The sequence below is a fragment of the Macrobrachium rosenbergii genome, chromosome 27 (assembly GCF_040412425.1).
Source record: "Macrobrachium rosenbergii isolate ZJJX-2024 chromosome 27, ASM4041242v1, whole genome shotgun sequence".
NCBI lineage: Eukaryota > Metazoa > Arthropoda > Malacostraca > Decapoda > Palaemonidae > Macrobrachium > Macrobrachium rosenbergii.
In genome coordinates, this window is record NC_089767.1 from 23480235 (window position 1) to 23495241 (window position 15007).

The 15007-nt window shown below is 35.7% G+C and overlaps 1 protein-coding gene across 1 annotated transcript in view; it reads right to left on the reverse strand.

The window, feature by feature from the left end:
* Positions 1-4364: 4364 nt before the first annotated feature.
* Positions 4365-15007, reverse strand: part of LOC136853497 (CD151 antigen-like) — a 119807-nt gene continuing 109164 nt past the window's right edge. Inside the window, exons 4-6 of the mRNA XM_067129151.1 lie at positions 14080-14253; positions 9133-9285; positions 4365-8529 (exon numbers count right to left, since the gene is read on the reverse strand). Coding sequence (XP_066985252.1) covers positions 8383-8529; positions 9133-9285; positions 14080-14253 — 474 coding nt within the window. The 3' untranslated portion in view covers positions 4365-8382. The remainder of the gene's footprint in view (positions 8530-9132; positions 9286-14079; positions 14254-15007) is intronic.

Here is a 15007-nt window from a genome sequence, read left to right on the forward strand (position 1 = left end):
ATGTAAGCCTAATATTCTAATAGCAATTAGAGCTTTCTACTTCAAAATAAGTATGCATTCAGTATATGAAATAGAATTTGAAGTTGAAATGCTGAAGATCAGGTTTGGTGTCTTACATCTTGAGGTAATAGAAGAGTTTACCTTAGCTTTAGCGTTTTCGTTTTCTATCAGTTGAATTGTATAGTTTTCTATGAATAATATAACTGACTGACTATGATAAAGTATCTTACGTTGTACATCTCCCACGATTCTTATTTTAATAGAATCGAAACAGCATTTTTAAGATTTTTTTTTACAAATGATTTACTTTTATATGTTTTGTCTTTTTATTTGGTAGATCTAAGTAGTAGCTCCGCGGCGACGATTTCCTTCTAACTTGACTTTTTCTACAGGTTTTTGGTTGCTAATTATGGATTTACCTTCAATTTTTGTCGCACGAATGTAATTAACCTGTAATTAACCCCTGAAGTCCATCCAGCAAGGGGTTTCCATACGCGATCTTCACGAGACAGAGCACGGGTACGTCTGTTTGGAACGGTTCATATCCCGTCCGGCAAGTGCAATAACTTGTTAACGTATGGGTACCGGCGCCCCCGGGCCAGCACTAAACACGGCGAAGGGACATTCCATTTGGCCGACAACAAACAAATGCACCGCCAGTATCAGAACCCCTAAAAGTGTAGAAAAAACCATTTTCCAAGGTAAAAACAGGCGCGGAGCTAATACTTAGAATTACCTGATGGGGTTCTTTTTGAAATGCGCGGGTCTGTTTAGGCGTCCAGACGTGTGACTGTTAGGCTATGATTATTGTTTTCATAATGACAGTTTAAAGGTAGCTTTAAGGACGTATAACTTATTTGCACTTGACATCCAGTTGATAATTATTTGCTATGTAAATCAGTTACTTAGGAAGGACATTTATTTAACTGAGGGCTTTTTACCAATCTGAGTTCGTATGCACCTGTTTAAGTGGTAATTGTGGTAAGTTCTACGAGGACAATATTTTGTTAATACCACGAGTGGTTAGCAAATCTAACTATGATTTATCCTGTACAATTTTTATTCCTTTGCTATTTTTTCTCTTTTACAAACTACACTTGATCTTTGTGGTGATAAAATTAAATATAGGCTATGTACATAAAAGACGTACTAAGTCATTAGCGAGAATGCCTGTGAAAGGCCGAATTACAAATACATCTGCAGCAGAATTGCAAGACATTTTTAATTCAGCCACATCACTTTGTTTGTGAGGGTGCAAAAGAAAGAGCAGGTAGACAAGAACTGCTAGTTTATTGATGTTGTTGTTTGTTGTTTCAGATTTAGCTGGCCTTGTGCCAGCACGGGCTCTTGCTCATAGAACAGCCCGTAACAGTTTATTGATGTTGTTGTTTTAGATTTAGCTGGCTTGTGCTTGTTGTGCTGGCCAGCACGGGCTCTTGCTCCTAGAGCAGCCCGTAACAGTAATTGATGTTTATTGATTTAGTTGTTGTTGCATTGATGTTGTTGTTTTCAGATTTAGCTGGCCTTGTGCCAGCACGGGCTCTTGCTCCTAGAGCAGCCCATAACAGTTTATTGATGTTGTTGTTTCAGATTTAGCCGGACCTTGTGCCAGCACGGCTCTTGCTCCAGAGCAGCCCGTTTTGATGTTGTCGTTTCAGATTTAGCTGGCCTTGTGCCAGCACGGGCTCATGCTCCTAGAGCAGCCCGTAACAGGTTATTGATGTTGTTGTTTCAGATTTAGCTGGCCTTGTTTTATTGATGTTGTTGTTTCAGATTTAGCTGGCCTTGTGCCAGCACGGGCTCTGCTCCTAGAGCAGCCCATAACAGTTTATTGATGTTGTTGTTGTTTCCACCCCGTAACTTATAAGAGCTGGCGTGCCAGCACGGGCTGGACAGCCGGTGCCCTTATGCGCAGACGTCAGTACAAAAAATATTCAAGTGACCCGAGGTCAAAACTATTTCTCTACACAAAACAGGACAGGTACATATAGATAGCGTGATGATTAACAATAGTAGATTAGATACAAAAATACTCTGACATACACTATGTATAAAGGCAAAAATGAATAGATAATAAATGTACAATTACATAATGATAATAAGGCTGAGTACCGCGACCTAGGGGCAGCTGTGAAGGCACCATAGAAAACGGGAGGTTCTTCATAGAAAACCCGTTGAGCGGGGACTTTACATGTTTACTGATAGATAAGGATGTGGTGTATCTGGTCACACATTAACCGGGTGTATCTTAAGATCCTTAGTTTCCCCTCCAGTCACAACTTCAAGGGGAAACTCCAGTGTAACCACTTTATCCAGTTTTCAATACCCAATAGACTTGTATGCTAGATATGTCATCCTTTGCACTCCGAAGAGATCCAGGTGTTGAAGTTGTATAAACTATTTACATAGGCTTTAGGGAATCATTAATTGGAATCTTAGTAGAAGACAACCGCGAGTGATGTCAGTGAGTTCTTTAGTTTCTTGAAAGCTTTGTCGTCTGTGCTGTTCACTTGTGTAGGCCTTCCTATTGTAACATAACTTATTATTAGTGAGTTTATTGTTCCTTTGGCTGATTTTAATTTTTGGGGGGATGGTTCCTTGATTATAGAGATCAAACTGGATTCTTAACAGCACACGACATTTCATTATCAATTTTTCCTTCTCGTCAAAATCTTTACTGTTGCTTGATGTTGGTTAACCGAGAAATCTACGTTATCAAGGCCCATCATCTTGTAATATTTTACTTCATTAATTGTTTTGGCTGAGTATGAAAGGCCACCTAACTAGGTGATTTGCTACTAGTTGGTGGTCCTTCAGTGGGCCCAAACAAAGCAACGAATGGATTTTGTTTTGTGATGAAAATGAAATGTCAACAGTAGAGATACTGATGAAGGTTTTTGCAGCAGGAGATTATAGTTTTTGCTTTCTTTTGAATCTGCTAGTATCTTCGCGTAGTTTAAGTCAACATTCTAGAAATGCTAGCATCTTAGTGCAATCTGCAATTCTTTTACCACAAGAAAAAAAAAATACTGCACCAATTTCAGCCACTGATGCACAGCAGGATAGTCTTATTTGTAGTCCAAGCTCATTCATCACCTGGAGGCAATCAAGAGATTGACAGAATTCTAAAGATGACCTGGGATACTGATCAGTTACACCAGATTCAAGCTGGTCTCTGCATTCAGCATCAAATTTTCTAAAAATATTGAATGCTTTTGGTTGAAAGGACTGAGCCAATGACATTTATTTTGGGAGGAAATCAAATGTATAGTCCCTAGGGGGGTTGCAGTAGATTACAAATGCCATACTTACATAATAGACACAATATTTGTTAAGGCCCTTAAGCATAAAACTACATGGCAGTAACATTAATGGAGACAGAACCATGAAATTAAGGACTATGCCCTAGATTTACTTAACCCACCCCAGAAAAGAACAAAGTTTCTGATAGGAAAACTGGGTCATAAAATCAGGTCATACTTAGAAACATAACTCTGAAGGTCAGGAAAATATATCCTAAGACTTGAAACATTTTATCCAGATGCCTTATTGAATAAATTCCCGGGATATAAGAGATATAAGGTACTAAGGAAATGAAATGACCCAATAAAGTGGTACAGAAAATTCCGGATATGAGCAAGTTGACATGGGGCAAGCACACCATGCAAAGCAAAATGACCCATCCAAGACTGCAGATTCAACCGTGAGAAACCAATAATTACGTATTTGCGATATCAATGTCAGTAAGTTGTCGCCAAGATAACATTTAAGCATTAGAGGAAGATATTTACCTGATGATGCAATAGGCAACTTTGCTCTCTGAGTATCTAGTCTGACACGCATACAGCATAAAAAAGAAAAATGGCAAAAGGAAATGTATGACAGTACCATTAAGAATGAAAACTCAAATCTAGGGTTTGAAAACAGGGCTATTTGGTCGTCATCAAGCATTTAGCAACTAAACGTGGCAACTCAGCAACAACAGACACAATCAAGTGGAGGAGACGTTGGACATCCTTAAATGACTAATAGTTATCCATTCATTCAACTACAGTAATATAGAGTCAATAATATATTTGCATTCTCTAAATTGACTGTAAAAGCACTATGGTTTCTTTTGCTTCCTGTTATGTAGATCTTTACCTTACGGGGATTGTGGCCATGGCTTGCATTTAGTTTACCATAAAACATTTTGTTCCTGCATGCTCATAAAAAAAGAAGCAAAGGTTTCTTAGACCTTATTCTCGCCTGTTGCTCATTATCTTAAGTGAAAATAAGCAAAATTTGCTCTGGCCGTAAAGACACGAACTAATGGCTTAATGCAATCTACGTGTAATTCATGAAGGATACAGATACAAACAAAATTTACACAAATATAGAAGTTTATTGAATGACTGGCACAAAAGCAAGACTAGGTATTGTGTACAAGGGATCTATAAATCAAACTTATGCTATTTAAGTCATTGACTGCATTTCCACTTCTGCAGTTCATATCATAATTTAATATGTAATGACAGGCAAAATCCATAGATAAAAAAATTCTAAATCTGATCCTTTAAACATACTTCACAGAGAAAATATATATTCTAACATGGTTCTCTCTTTAAGTATTTTAAAGCTTACAAAGCTGCATAGTCTCGGAAGGCATTACAAAGTTCTAAGGATAAATGTAAAGCTTTTTGTAATAGTACCAATGATGACCTAAGCAGATTGAAACACAGAATGATATCAAATATAAAATGAGAATTTAATTACTGTAATGATGTTTTTGTTATGGGCATATTTTCTTCACCAAATCCAGCTTCCTGTTGTCCTCCAGGCTTGTGATAACTGAATTTAACAATAATCAAGCACACAAGAAATAAATGCTAAACATTACAGTATGTTTAAAAATAGGTCCATGATACATCATATCTGCAAATTTCGAAAATCTCAATGTTACTCACAGTACTAAATACTGTAGCTATTGTGTCTACCAACCAGGAAAATAATATTTGTCTGAGTTCAGGTACTTGACTTATTCTGTTGTGCAAAATAACGCACTAAACAAGTACCTGAAATTGCTTCTGGAATAAGAATAACTAATCGATTCACCTGGCCAGCCTCACCACACGACTGTCATCTTAGGAGATATCACAAGAAATTCAAAATCTAAAGAGCAATCTGAAACCTCCACATGCACTGTCTACTCCATGTCAAAAAATATCTTCTTTCAGATTCAATAAATGTTCATGGAATTGAATTGTAAACACCAGAAAAACAGACCAATAATTTAAAGGAAAAAGGATACAGTTATCATAAAATTTTTAAGACATCTTAAAAAGTTTTTATTTTTATAGTGTTTCTGAACTGTTCTGTTTATCTGTTGATTGCTAATTTTACCTAAGTACTCAGTTCTTGATTTTGATTGAATCAATACTGACAAACTCAAACTTGATAATAATATTGGAAATATTATTACATTAAAACGTAACTGCTCTGTGCCAATAAAGAGAAAGCTCTAAAATTCTAAATAATTAGATTATTCACTACATATTTACACTATTTACAATGAAAAACCACAATATATGCATTGGGGGAAAATGCCCTTAAAACCAGCATACCATGTGAGGAAAAGAATTTACAATGGCTTGAAGGAGCAAATATATATATTAAAAACCGGTCCATCTACTGTACAAGGGTATTGGCTGTTTTTGTTTTATATTAAAAAATAAAACATTTAAGTCAGAAATAACCATTTGCATTGTCACAGGATTGACACATCTATGCCATAGCTAAGTCATTTTACACTTCATTACACCTATACATTCATACATGCATCCATACATCTATACAGACATATACTCAAATATATAGTAATCTTGACAGAGATCAAGGCTGGTGTTTGAACACCAACTAGAGACCAATTACTAAAGTTACAAAATGAACACAATCAGAAATGATAAACAAATCAATATTGAAAGTGATGAATTATGACGAAGGTATAATCTTTCTTGATAAAAAAAATATGCGTATTTAACTCAAACAGATTTAAGGTTTAGCTAAAAATTTACAGGCAGTGTTCACTGAAATCTTGAATAAGGCATGATCATGAGACATTTTATTTATATCATGTCCTCAAACAGTTATATTATTCAGCTGCTAAAACAAGGGACAACGGTTAACACAATTTGGGTCACTTTGTGTGCATTTAAGAACATAGTTGAAACTACTTTGTGTGCACTCATGAACACTTTTTAATAAATACAATAGATTCTTCTTTGTGTTAATATTAAGTAACGAAGTCGTGCTTTAGTGTAGCCTCTGATCAATCGACTTATTAGTGCCTGAGAGTGCAGTGGTGATAAACAGTACTAAATACAAATTACTGTAAGTGCCAGTGCCTTGAGACACTAAAGCACCAAGTACCCAGGTCTGGTGACCCCTTGTTGGGAAGGAATGCCCTATGGCAATCACAGTTTTTATGACTACAACTGCGGTGATAGTAAGCAGCACTATCCTAGAAAGTGTCCTGGCTCGGAAAAACTAATGCAATGTGTCACAATACAGAAGAGAGTTTCTGTGGGAGAAAATGCCCCCTAAATATATATATATAATGAACCGCTTCCCTTGAAACCAAATTCATTCACCCATTTTACTCCTGTAGGACATTAAAAAAAAAAACTATATGAAAAGCTTTCACAATTGTTCTGCTTGTCCTGAAAGTCACCAAAGGGCTGTGGACACAGGGTTTGCAGGCTCCTGTCAGTGTTCTCGTTGCACACAGTCGCAATAAAATAGAAAATGCAAAGCATAGAGATAGACATACTGATACATCTTGAAGTTTGACAAAACTAGACTTCATAAACCAAGAGATTTTGCCAAAAGTTTCACTGGAAACTAGGTATGCCTCAGATCTGAGTATGGCCTAGTTTCTCAAGTCCTTATCTTCACGAATCTAATCCTAGCAAAGAGTTCAGAAAAGGCCAACAGCCATGCTATCTGACAAGAGGGTGACATTGAAGTCCATAAGTTGAGATCTTTCAAAAGTCAAGCCCTGGAAGACATCAAAAATAAAAGTTAGGAAAATTCTCACGGTACTCTAGATTTAGTTTCTGGCCTCTGTTGCATTATACAATAATTAGGCCTAAGGCGAGCAGTTGCCATTTGCAAACCAAATACATAATATACTAGAGGCATAAAGCTGACGTAAAAACTTGACACCAGAATGATGTGGAAGGCTAACAAGATTGACAGAGACCTATTTTATTAAAGTTTTGAATTTTGTATGAAGCACTACATAGGAGGTGGTCTATTAATGCCTATCACAGAAACCCTTCAAAAGTCCACGAGAGAGAGAGAGAGAGAGAGAGAGAGAGAGAGAGAGAGAGAGAGAGAGAGAGAGAGAGAGAGAGAGAGAGAGAGAGAGAGAGAGAGAGAGAGAGAGAGAGAGAGAGAGAGAGGATGAAAATATACTGATATGTGACAAACAATGAAAGCTGTGCATGAAGGTGAAAAGAAATATACCAGTTACAAGACACACAACCGTTGGCTTTGTCATAATCAAGTTAAAATCATACAACGATTTCAGATCCTTTAGTTATGTCAAAATAGCACTCTGTAACACTTGCTGAACATAGTTAAAGCATACATGCTCTTACAACAGGAAGCGAGGGCACTGAGTTGAACAGATAATGTTGTAATGGTAATTACAATTCACTTATAAACCCAGACACATATTGCATAATACAAAATCATGAATACTCTTCACCGTAGTATATTTTCCTTTATAAACACAGACACAACCCATTCTTATCGTAGTTGATTTGAATAAAGGAACACTGAAATTTGCTTTATTAGCTTGAAAACCTTAATATGCAAAAGTGAAATTGCATCACCTGAATTTGTCAGAAAGCACTGTTATTCACAGACATATAATCTCGTAAGGAAAACGTTAAATTCCACAAATAGAATGAAAAATATATGATGTAATTCTCTGAAATTGAAATTAAAATCTCAAAAAGATACTGACAGCAACTATTACACAAAGCCTTCAAAACATCTAAGATGTTTTCTTTCGAAGACACTATCAAACCCATATTGGTCTAAAAACCTCAAACACTTGGGACTTGTAGCCTCCTGTCAAAATAAGGTTCGCAAAGAGAAAAATAAAACTCAGTGCACACATTAGAAATAATAGTCTGAATGTTCATCCATTAAAGGATAAAATTTCACTGCACAGGAAGCAAAGAAGCTTCAAAGGGGACCTCTCCAATTTTTCAGGTAACAAGATGCCTCTATTGGTCCTTTGGCCACTTTTCTACACATTTTCTCAGCCTTCACAAGACCAATCTAATTCACTGCATTCTTTATCCTGCTGACCTCAGATGAATGGGATGAACTTCAATAATCGTCAACATCCTTCAACTTGACGTAAAGACAACACGAAAGTATCATTCCGAACACTTGCACGAGGCATATGCCACATCCTACTGCTCCTAGGATGACCAGGTGTTTTCCCAGTTCCTCTTCAAACTGGTGGATGCAGCCCTGAAAAAAAATACAAGTCGTTAAGTTCAATTGTTTCCACTGCTAAAAAGGCTCTGGAATAACTTACGAGATACTAAAAAGGCTCTGGAATAACTTACGAGATACTGAAAAGGCTCTGGAATAACTTACGAGATACTAAAAAGGCTCTGGAATAACTTACAAGATACTGAAAAGGCTCTGGAATAACTTACGAGATACTGAAAAGGCTCTGGAATAACTTACGAGATACTAAAAAGAATAACTTACGAGATACTAAAAAGGCTCTGGAATAACTTACAAGATACTGAAAAGGCTCTGGAATAACTGACGAGATACTGAAAAGGCTCTGGAATAACTTACGAGATACTAAAAAGGCTCTGGAATAACTTACAAGATACTGAAAAGGCTCTGGAATAACTGACGAGATACCAAAAAGGCTCTGGAATAACTTACGAGATACTAAAAAGGCTCTGGAATAACTTACGAGATACTAAAGCATTAGACAACTGACATAAATATCCAATAAAATAAGTAAAGAATAAATATTTGGAAAAAAGGATGAAGTATGACATAAAGGAAAGAATAAATTCTTAGCAAAAGAGTTTGAAATACAGATATACTTACACTGTACCAGACGTTGGACGGGTGGTCTCTGACGCCACAGTAAGGGGAGGGCGTCTTGCAACAAGAATCAGGAACTGTGTTGTTGACTTCGTTTTCTTTCAGCCATCGGCTGTCCTTCCACTCGCTGAAAATTAGGGCACCGCAGCAGTGGTACTGAAAATAAAGCCAGTCATTAGAATTAGGTTTTTATCAGTTTTAAAACTTTAAAGTTCTGAACTTGTCTTTTTGGATTTTCACAAACCTGAAAGGAAATTTAGGATCACACATCATTAGAAATACCTTCTTATTAATTTCAAGACTAAAATTCAAACCTTGTCTTTTGATTTTACATGTATTTGAAAGGAAATTCAGGACCAGAGATATAAAATTCATCTAATCATTAGACTTATCTTTTCACTAACTTTAAAACTTTCACATTCAAACCTTGTCTTTTGATTTTTACAAATTTGAAAGGAAATTTAGGATCACAGACATAATATTCATCTAATTATTTTAGTTACCTTTTTTATTAACTTTAAACTTTAGAATTCAAACCTTGTTTTTTTATTTCATGTATTTTTTAATCACAGATATGAAACTCATCTAATTATTAGAGTTACCTTTTTGTTAATTTTTAAGACTTTAAAATTTAAACCTTGACATTTTGAATTTTTATAATTCCGAAAGGAAATTTGGGATCACAGATATAAAATTCATCTGATCATTAGAGTAACCTTTTTATCAATTTTAAAACTTTAAAATTCAGACCCTTTCTTTTTTAATTTATATGTATTTAAATGGAAATTTTAGATCAAAGATACAAAATTCATCTAATCATTAGAGGTACCTTTGTATCAACTTTAAAACTTTAAAATTCAGACCTTGCTTTTTGAGAATTTTTACAGATTTGAGAGGAAATTCAGTACAACAGTTATAAAATTCATCTAATCACTAGACTTATTTTTTTATTTTAACTTCAAAATTCAAACCTTTTCTTTTTGAATTTATATGTATTTAAATGGAAATTTAGGATAAAAGATATAAAATTCATCTAATCATTAGCCTTATCTTGTCATTAACTTTAAAACTTTAAAATTCAGACCTTTTCTTTTTGAGAATTGTACAGATTTGAAAGGAAATTCAAGACCACAGACATAAAATTCATCTAATCATTGTACTTATCTTTTCATTTTAACTTTAAAACTTTAAAATTCAAACCTTGTCTTTTTGAATTTTTACAAATTTGAAAGGAAATTCAGGATCACAGATATAAAAACAATGAGGAAATTTGCAACATTACGAAACACCCTGGTCATATCAAATTTTAGTTGTTGGTAAACTTTAGTTATGGACACTCGATTCGTCCTTAGAAGCACTAAGGCACTCAGTGCCCTGAGCTGGCACTGACCCTGTGCCTTCATTGACTTTCCTGATGACTCAGCATCCTACTAACTTTATCGCTTTGACAGTCTATAAATAATTGTGACGTTAAACTAACGTCAGTAGTGCCAGTTCTTGAGTTGCGTTTACTTTATATTAGTTCTTCAGCATTATATTCACTGTACTACTTTGACACTGTAAATAAATATAGTATCAAATTAACATAAAAAAAATGTTAGTTCATCAGCTGCTCTTTTCACCGCATATTAGTCCATTAATTTTTTGGAGTAGGTTTTATGAGATTGCTTTTGGCGAAGGTAAAGTATATTTGTTACAACCTAATAACAGATCTTTAGTTTTGCCTTATGAAATCAATTTTAACTAAGAAGAAAGAAAAAATATATTATAGGTGCGCCTATAATATATTTCTACATTTCTGTAAACAACGCTTACGCAAATAATAATATATTCATTCGGCCTACGGGAACATCATATATGGATGGATAATTGTTGTTCGATCGAGCGAAAAAAATAATTCTCAATCAATTACAGATACTGAACGAAGCAGTTTTGTTGGCATAATATCTTAAATTATACGTTAGCACAGTGTGTTCAGTGGACAGATGCGACTAAACTCTCAGATTTTTTCTAAATTTTCTATACTTGACTCTTAGAGATAACGGGAGCCAGTCTAATTCAGACGATGTAAGAAAAATGTAAATGCATGCCGCATTATTAATGTCAACTTGTTGATGATCAAGAGACTGTCTGGTCTCTGACGTCTCTGCTAAATTTTCTTATTTGAGGCCGAAATGCAAAACTCGTCCCTTACTCAGTCTTACGAAACCCGAATGCTAGTATCTATATTAGGAGCATTGTCGTCATGTTACTTGCTACTCATGATATACGTGATCATTTAATGGAGGCGATACCTGTTAAGGAAAGACAAATGCTAGTGAAACAATTTGATAATGAATTTTAAGGAGAGAGAGAGAGAGAGAGAGAGAGAGAGAGAGAGAGAGAGAGAGAGAGAGAGAGAGAGAAATATAAAAATCATTGTCGTCCATACAGCAAACAAATAAATAAAAGTAAATTAGGCCATCAGAGAGAGAGAGAGAGAGAGAGAGAGAGAGAGAGAGAGAGAGAGAGAGAGATAACAGAAATTTAAAAATCATTGTCGACCATACAGCAAGCAAATAAATAAAAGTAAATTAGGCAATGACTAGAGAGAGAGAGAGAGAGAGAGAGAGAGAGAGAGAGAGAGAGAGAGAGAGAGAGAGAGAAATTTAAAATCATTGTCGACCATACAGCAAGCAAATAAATAAAGGTAAATTAGGCAATGACGAGAGAGAGAGAGAGAGAGAGAGAGAGAGAGAGAGAGAGAGAGAGAGAGAGAGAGAGAGAAATTTAAAAATCATTGTCGACCATACAGCAAGCAAACAAATAAAAGTAAATTAGGCAATGACGAGAGAGAGAGAGAGAGAGAGAGAGAGAGAGAGAGAGAGAGAGAGAGAGAGAGAGAGAGAGAGAGAGAGAGATCTAAAATTCATTGTCGACCACTTAGCAAGCAAATAAATAAAAGTAAATTAGGCAGTGACACTAAAGAGAGAGAGAGAGAGAGAGAGAGAGAGAGAGAGAGAGAGAGAGAGAGAGAGAGAGAAATATAATAATTGTCGACCATACAGCAAGCAAATAAAAATCAGGCAACGACACCAGAGAGAGAGAGAGAGAGAGAGAGAGAGAGAGAGAGAGAGAGAGAGAGAGAGAGAGAGAGAGAGAGAGAGAGATCTAAAAATCACTGTCGACCATACATTCACCACATAAGTATAAGTAAACTATGCATTGACGCTAAAATGCTCATAAAAACAATTACATTGCCTACTCTTCTAAGTGCACCCCTTCTCTAGAGAGGGCTACAGACGTGCTCATTCACTGATCCCCTGTTGTCGTTAGTAACCGAGAAACAGATATCAGGTTGCACTGACTCTGCTGCTATCGCGAATTTCGTTGATATGGACGCCGTCATGTTGTGCTCGGGCCGGAGTTTCGCTTGGCTCTGCAAATCCTTAGTCGCCCTTTTTTCCCGGCTGGGTGGGGTGGGTGGGTGGGTGGGTTTATGCGGGGTGTTGATGCTGTTGGTAAAGGGGGAAGGATGGTGGGGTTGTTGCTGTTGGTAAAGGGGAAGGATGGTGTGGGGGTGGGGGTTGCTGTTGGTAAAGGGGAGGATGGTCGTCGTTGTTGGTGATGTTGGGGGCGGGGAGGTGGGGGTGTTCTCAGCATCCCTAAGGCCTCCAGGCTTCAGTTGCTTTTCTCTCTTTTAGTTAATTTTCCTTTATTTCATTTTTCCTCTTATTTATTATTCATCTCAACCTTTCTTGCGCTCGATTTTTCGTCCTTTAGTTTTTAACAAATCCGTCGGGTGTGTTCTATTGGGGTCTAGATTCTGAATTAGTGATCTGGTTTTGGTTTCATAACTGTAGAACCCCTCAGCAGAGGGTATGTCTCTAGCCAAATTGTGCAACACAGGAATCATTTGACAATTCGTCTACTTACGCTTTCTCTAATAATACTATTTATATTTTCTAACAGAAGTAAATTTCATACTGATCATGATTATGTCATCATACGATTGTTTACAAACAGAATTGTCACATTCTGTTCTCCCATTCCTTTTTTTGTGAACCTTGGGAAACTTGCCTGGCACGGTTCGTTTCTGAATTCATAAGTTTTTAAAGAAAATATTGTTAGGTATATTAAACAAAATCGTTATGCTAATATACATAATTTTTTGACTGAGTGTTGGGACGTTTACAACATCAATAGCAACAATGGTTAATGTGAAAAATTCTGATTCATGTCGCTGACTCAAGAAGACAAAAGCGCTTTTACTTTAGATGATTTTATAAGGTTTTCCACACACGAAGAGTGCAAAGAAATGTGGGGGATATTTTTACACAAAGCCTCGACGAAATAATGTCTCTTCACCTTTCACTGTGTGCTATCAGAGTGACTGACAGCTTGGAATGCCATCGCTGCAATTGCCAACTACTGTTTTCCACGCATGATTTCTGAAGGTCACAATAATATGTATTGTCATTTGGAACTTGCTAAGGATTTTGAGAGAAATTGTTTCTATTATACTTATTTAAGGCGTCCTGAAACTTATCGATGTTTTTCTATCTTCTCGGAGTGGTTACTTTTTGCTACCAATATAAGTATCAACTGATTTCTTAAAGCAATAAATAAAAACGCAGGGATTATACTTATTTAACATAACCTTAAACTTGTCGATATCTTTCCTTTCGTCTTTAAGCGACTTCTTTTTTTTCAACCTAGAAAAGTGTCAAATGTTATCGTAACATAATGGCTAAAAATGGAAGGATTTAATCATATTATTTTATGTTATCCTGCTAACAGATTCATGTAATATTTACCAACGTTTCGATCTTCCAGGCCATTCATTCTAAAAAGAAGCTAAAGATAAAAAAAAATAAACGGTGCCTTGTCTTAAAAACAGTTAGAGAGAGAGAGAGAGAGAGAGAGAGAGAGAGAGAGAGAGAGAGAGAGAGAGAGAGAGAGAGTACTCACCTCCCTCTGCATCTGATCTATGGCAGTCGTGATGTCCGGATCGTACATGTAATTTTCATTGAAAGTTTGGGTCAACGTGAGGGTGAGCTCATCCATCACTTGCTCTTCGTAGACGTAGGCCAGTACCCCAGCCACTGCTTCCAGTAGAAAGACCAGGAGTAGTATGAATGTGTACTGGAAATAATAGCATACATTAATATTTGTGTAGATTGTTTTCCTATTTGTTTTAATTTTTGCATTCATGCATACATGTTTATATATATATATATATATATATATATATATATATATATATATATATATATATATATATATATATATATATATATATATATATATATATATATATACAATCATGAAGATACAAATGTTGCTAATATCAAATTCACAACTACCTCAGGAATATCTCCAATGGGGAATTATCACCGAAGGAGAATTTATATGTGATAAATGGATTGGTACTGCCCATTTATCACTTATAAATTCCCCTTCGGTGATAATTCCCCATCGGGGATATTCCCGAGGTAGCGTGAATTTGATATTAAGCGACATTTGTAGCTTCATGATTGCATATCAATCACTGTGATCAAAAATTTTATATATATATATATATATATATATATATATATATATATATATATATATATATATATATAAAAAAACTCGTTATTTCTAGCATATTTGAACTATATTAACAAAATAAAACTGAGAAGACGAACGTTTGTGACTAAAAAAGTATCGTAAGTTCTATGACATACGACAGAATTTTCGTCCACGAGAGGAAAAAAATAAAAAAAATAATCACGTTCAAGACGAATACCTTTTTCCCCAAAACGATAAATATAATGCCCCATACATTCCCAAGGCCCCGTCTCATACACGGAAGTCAGAACCCAAGTATGTAAGGCTTTCACACAATTCTTCATAA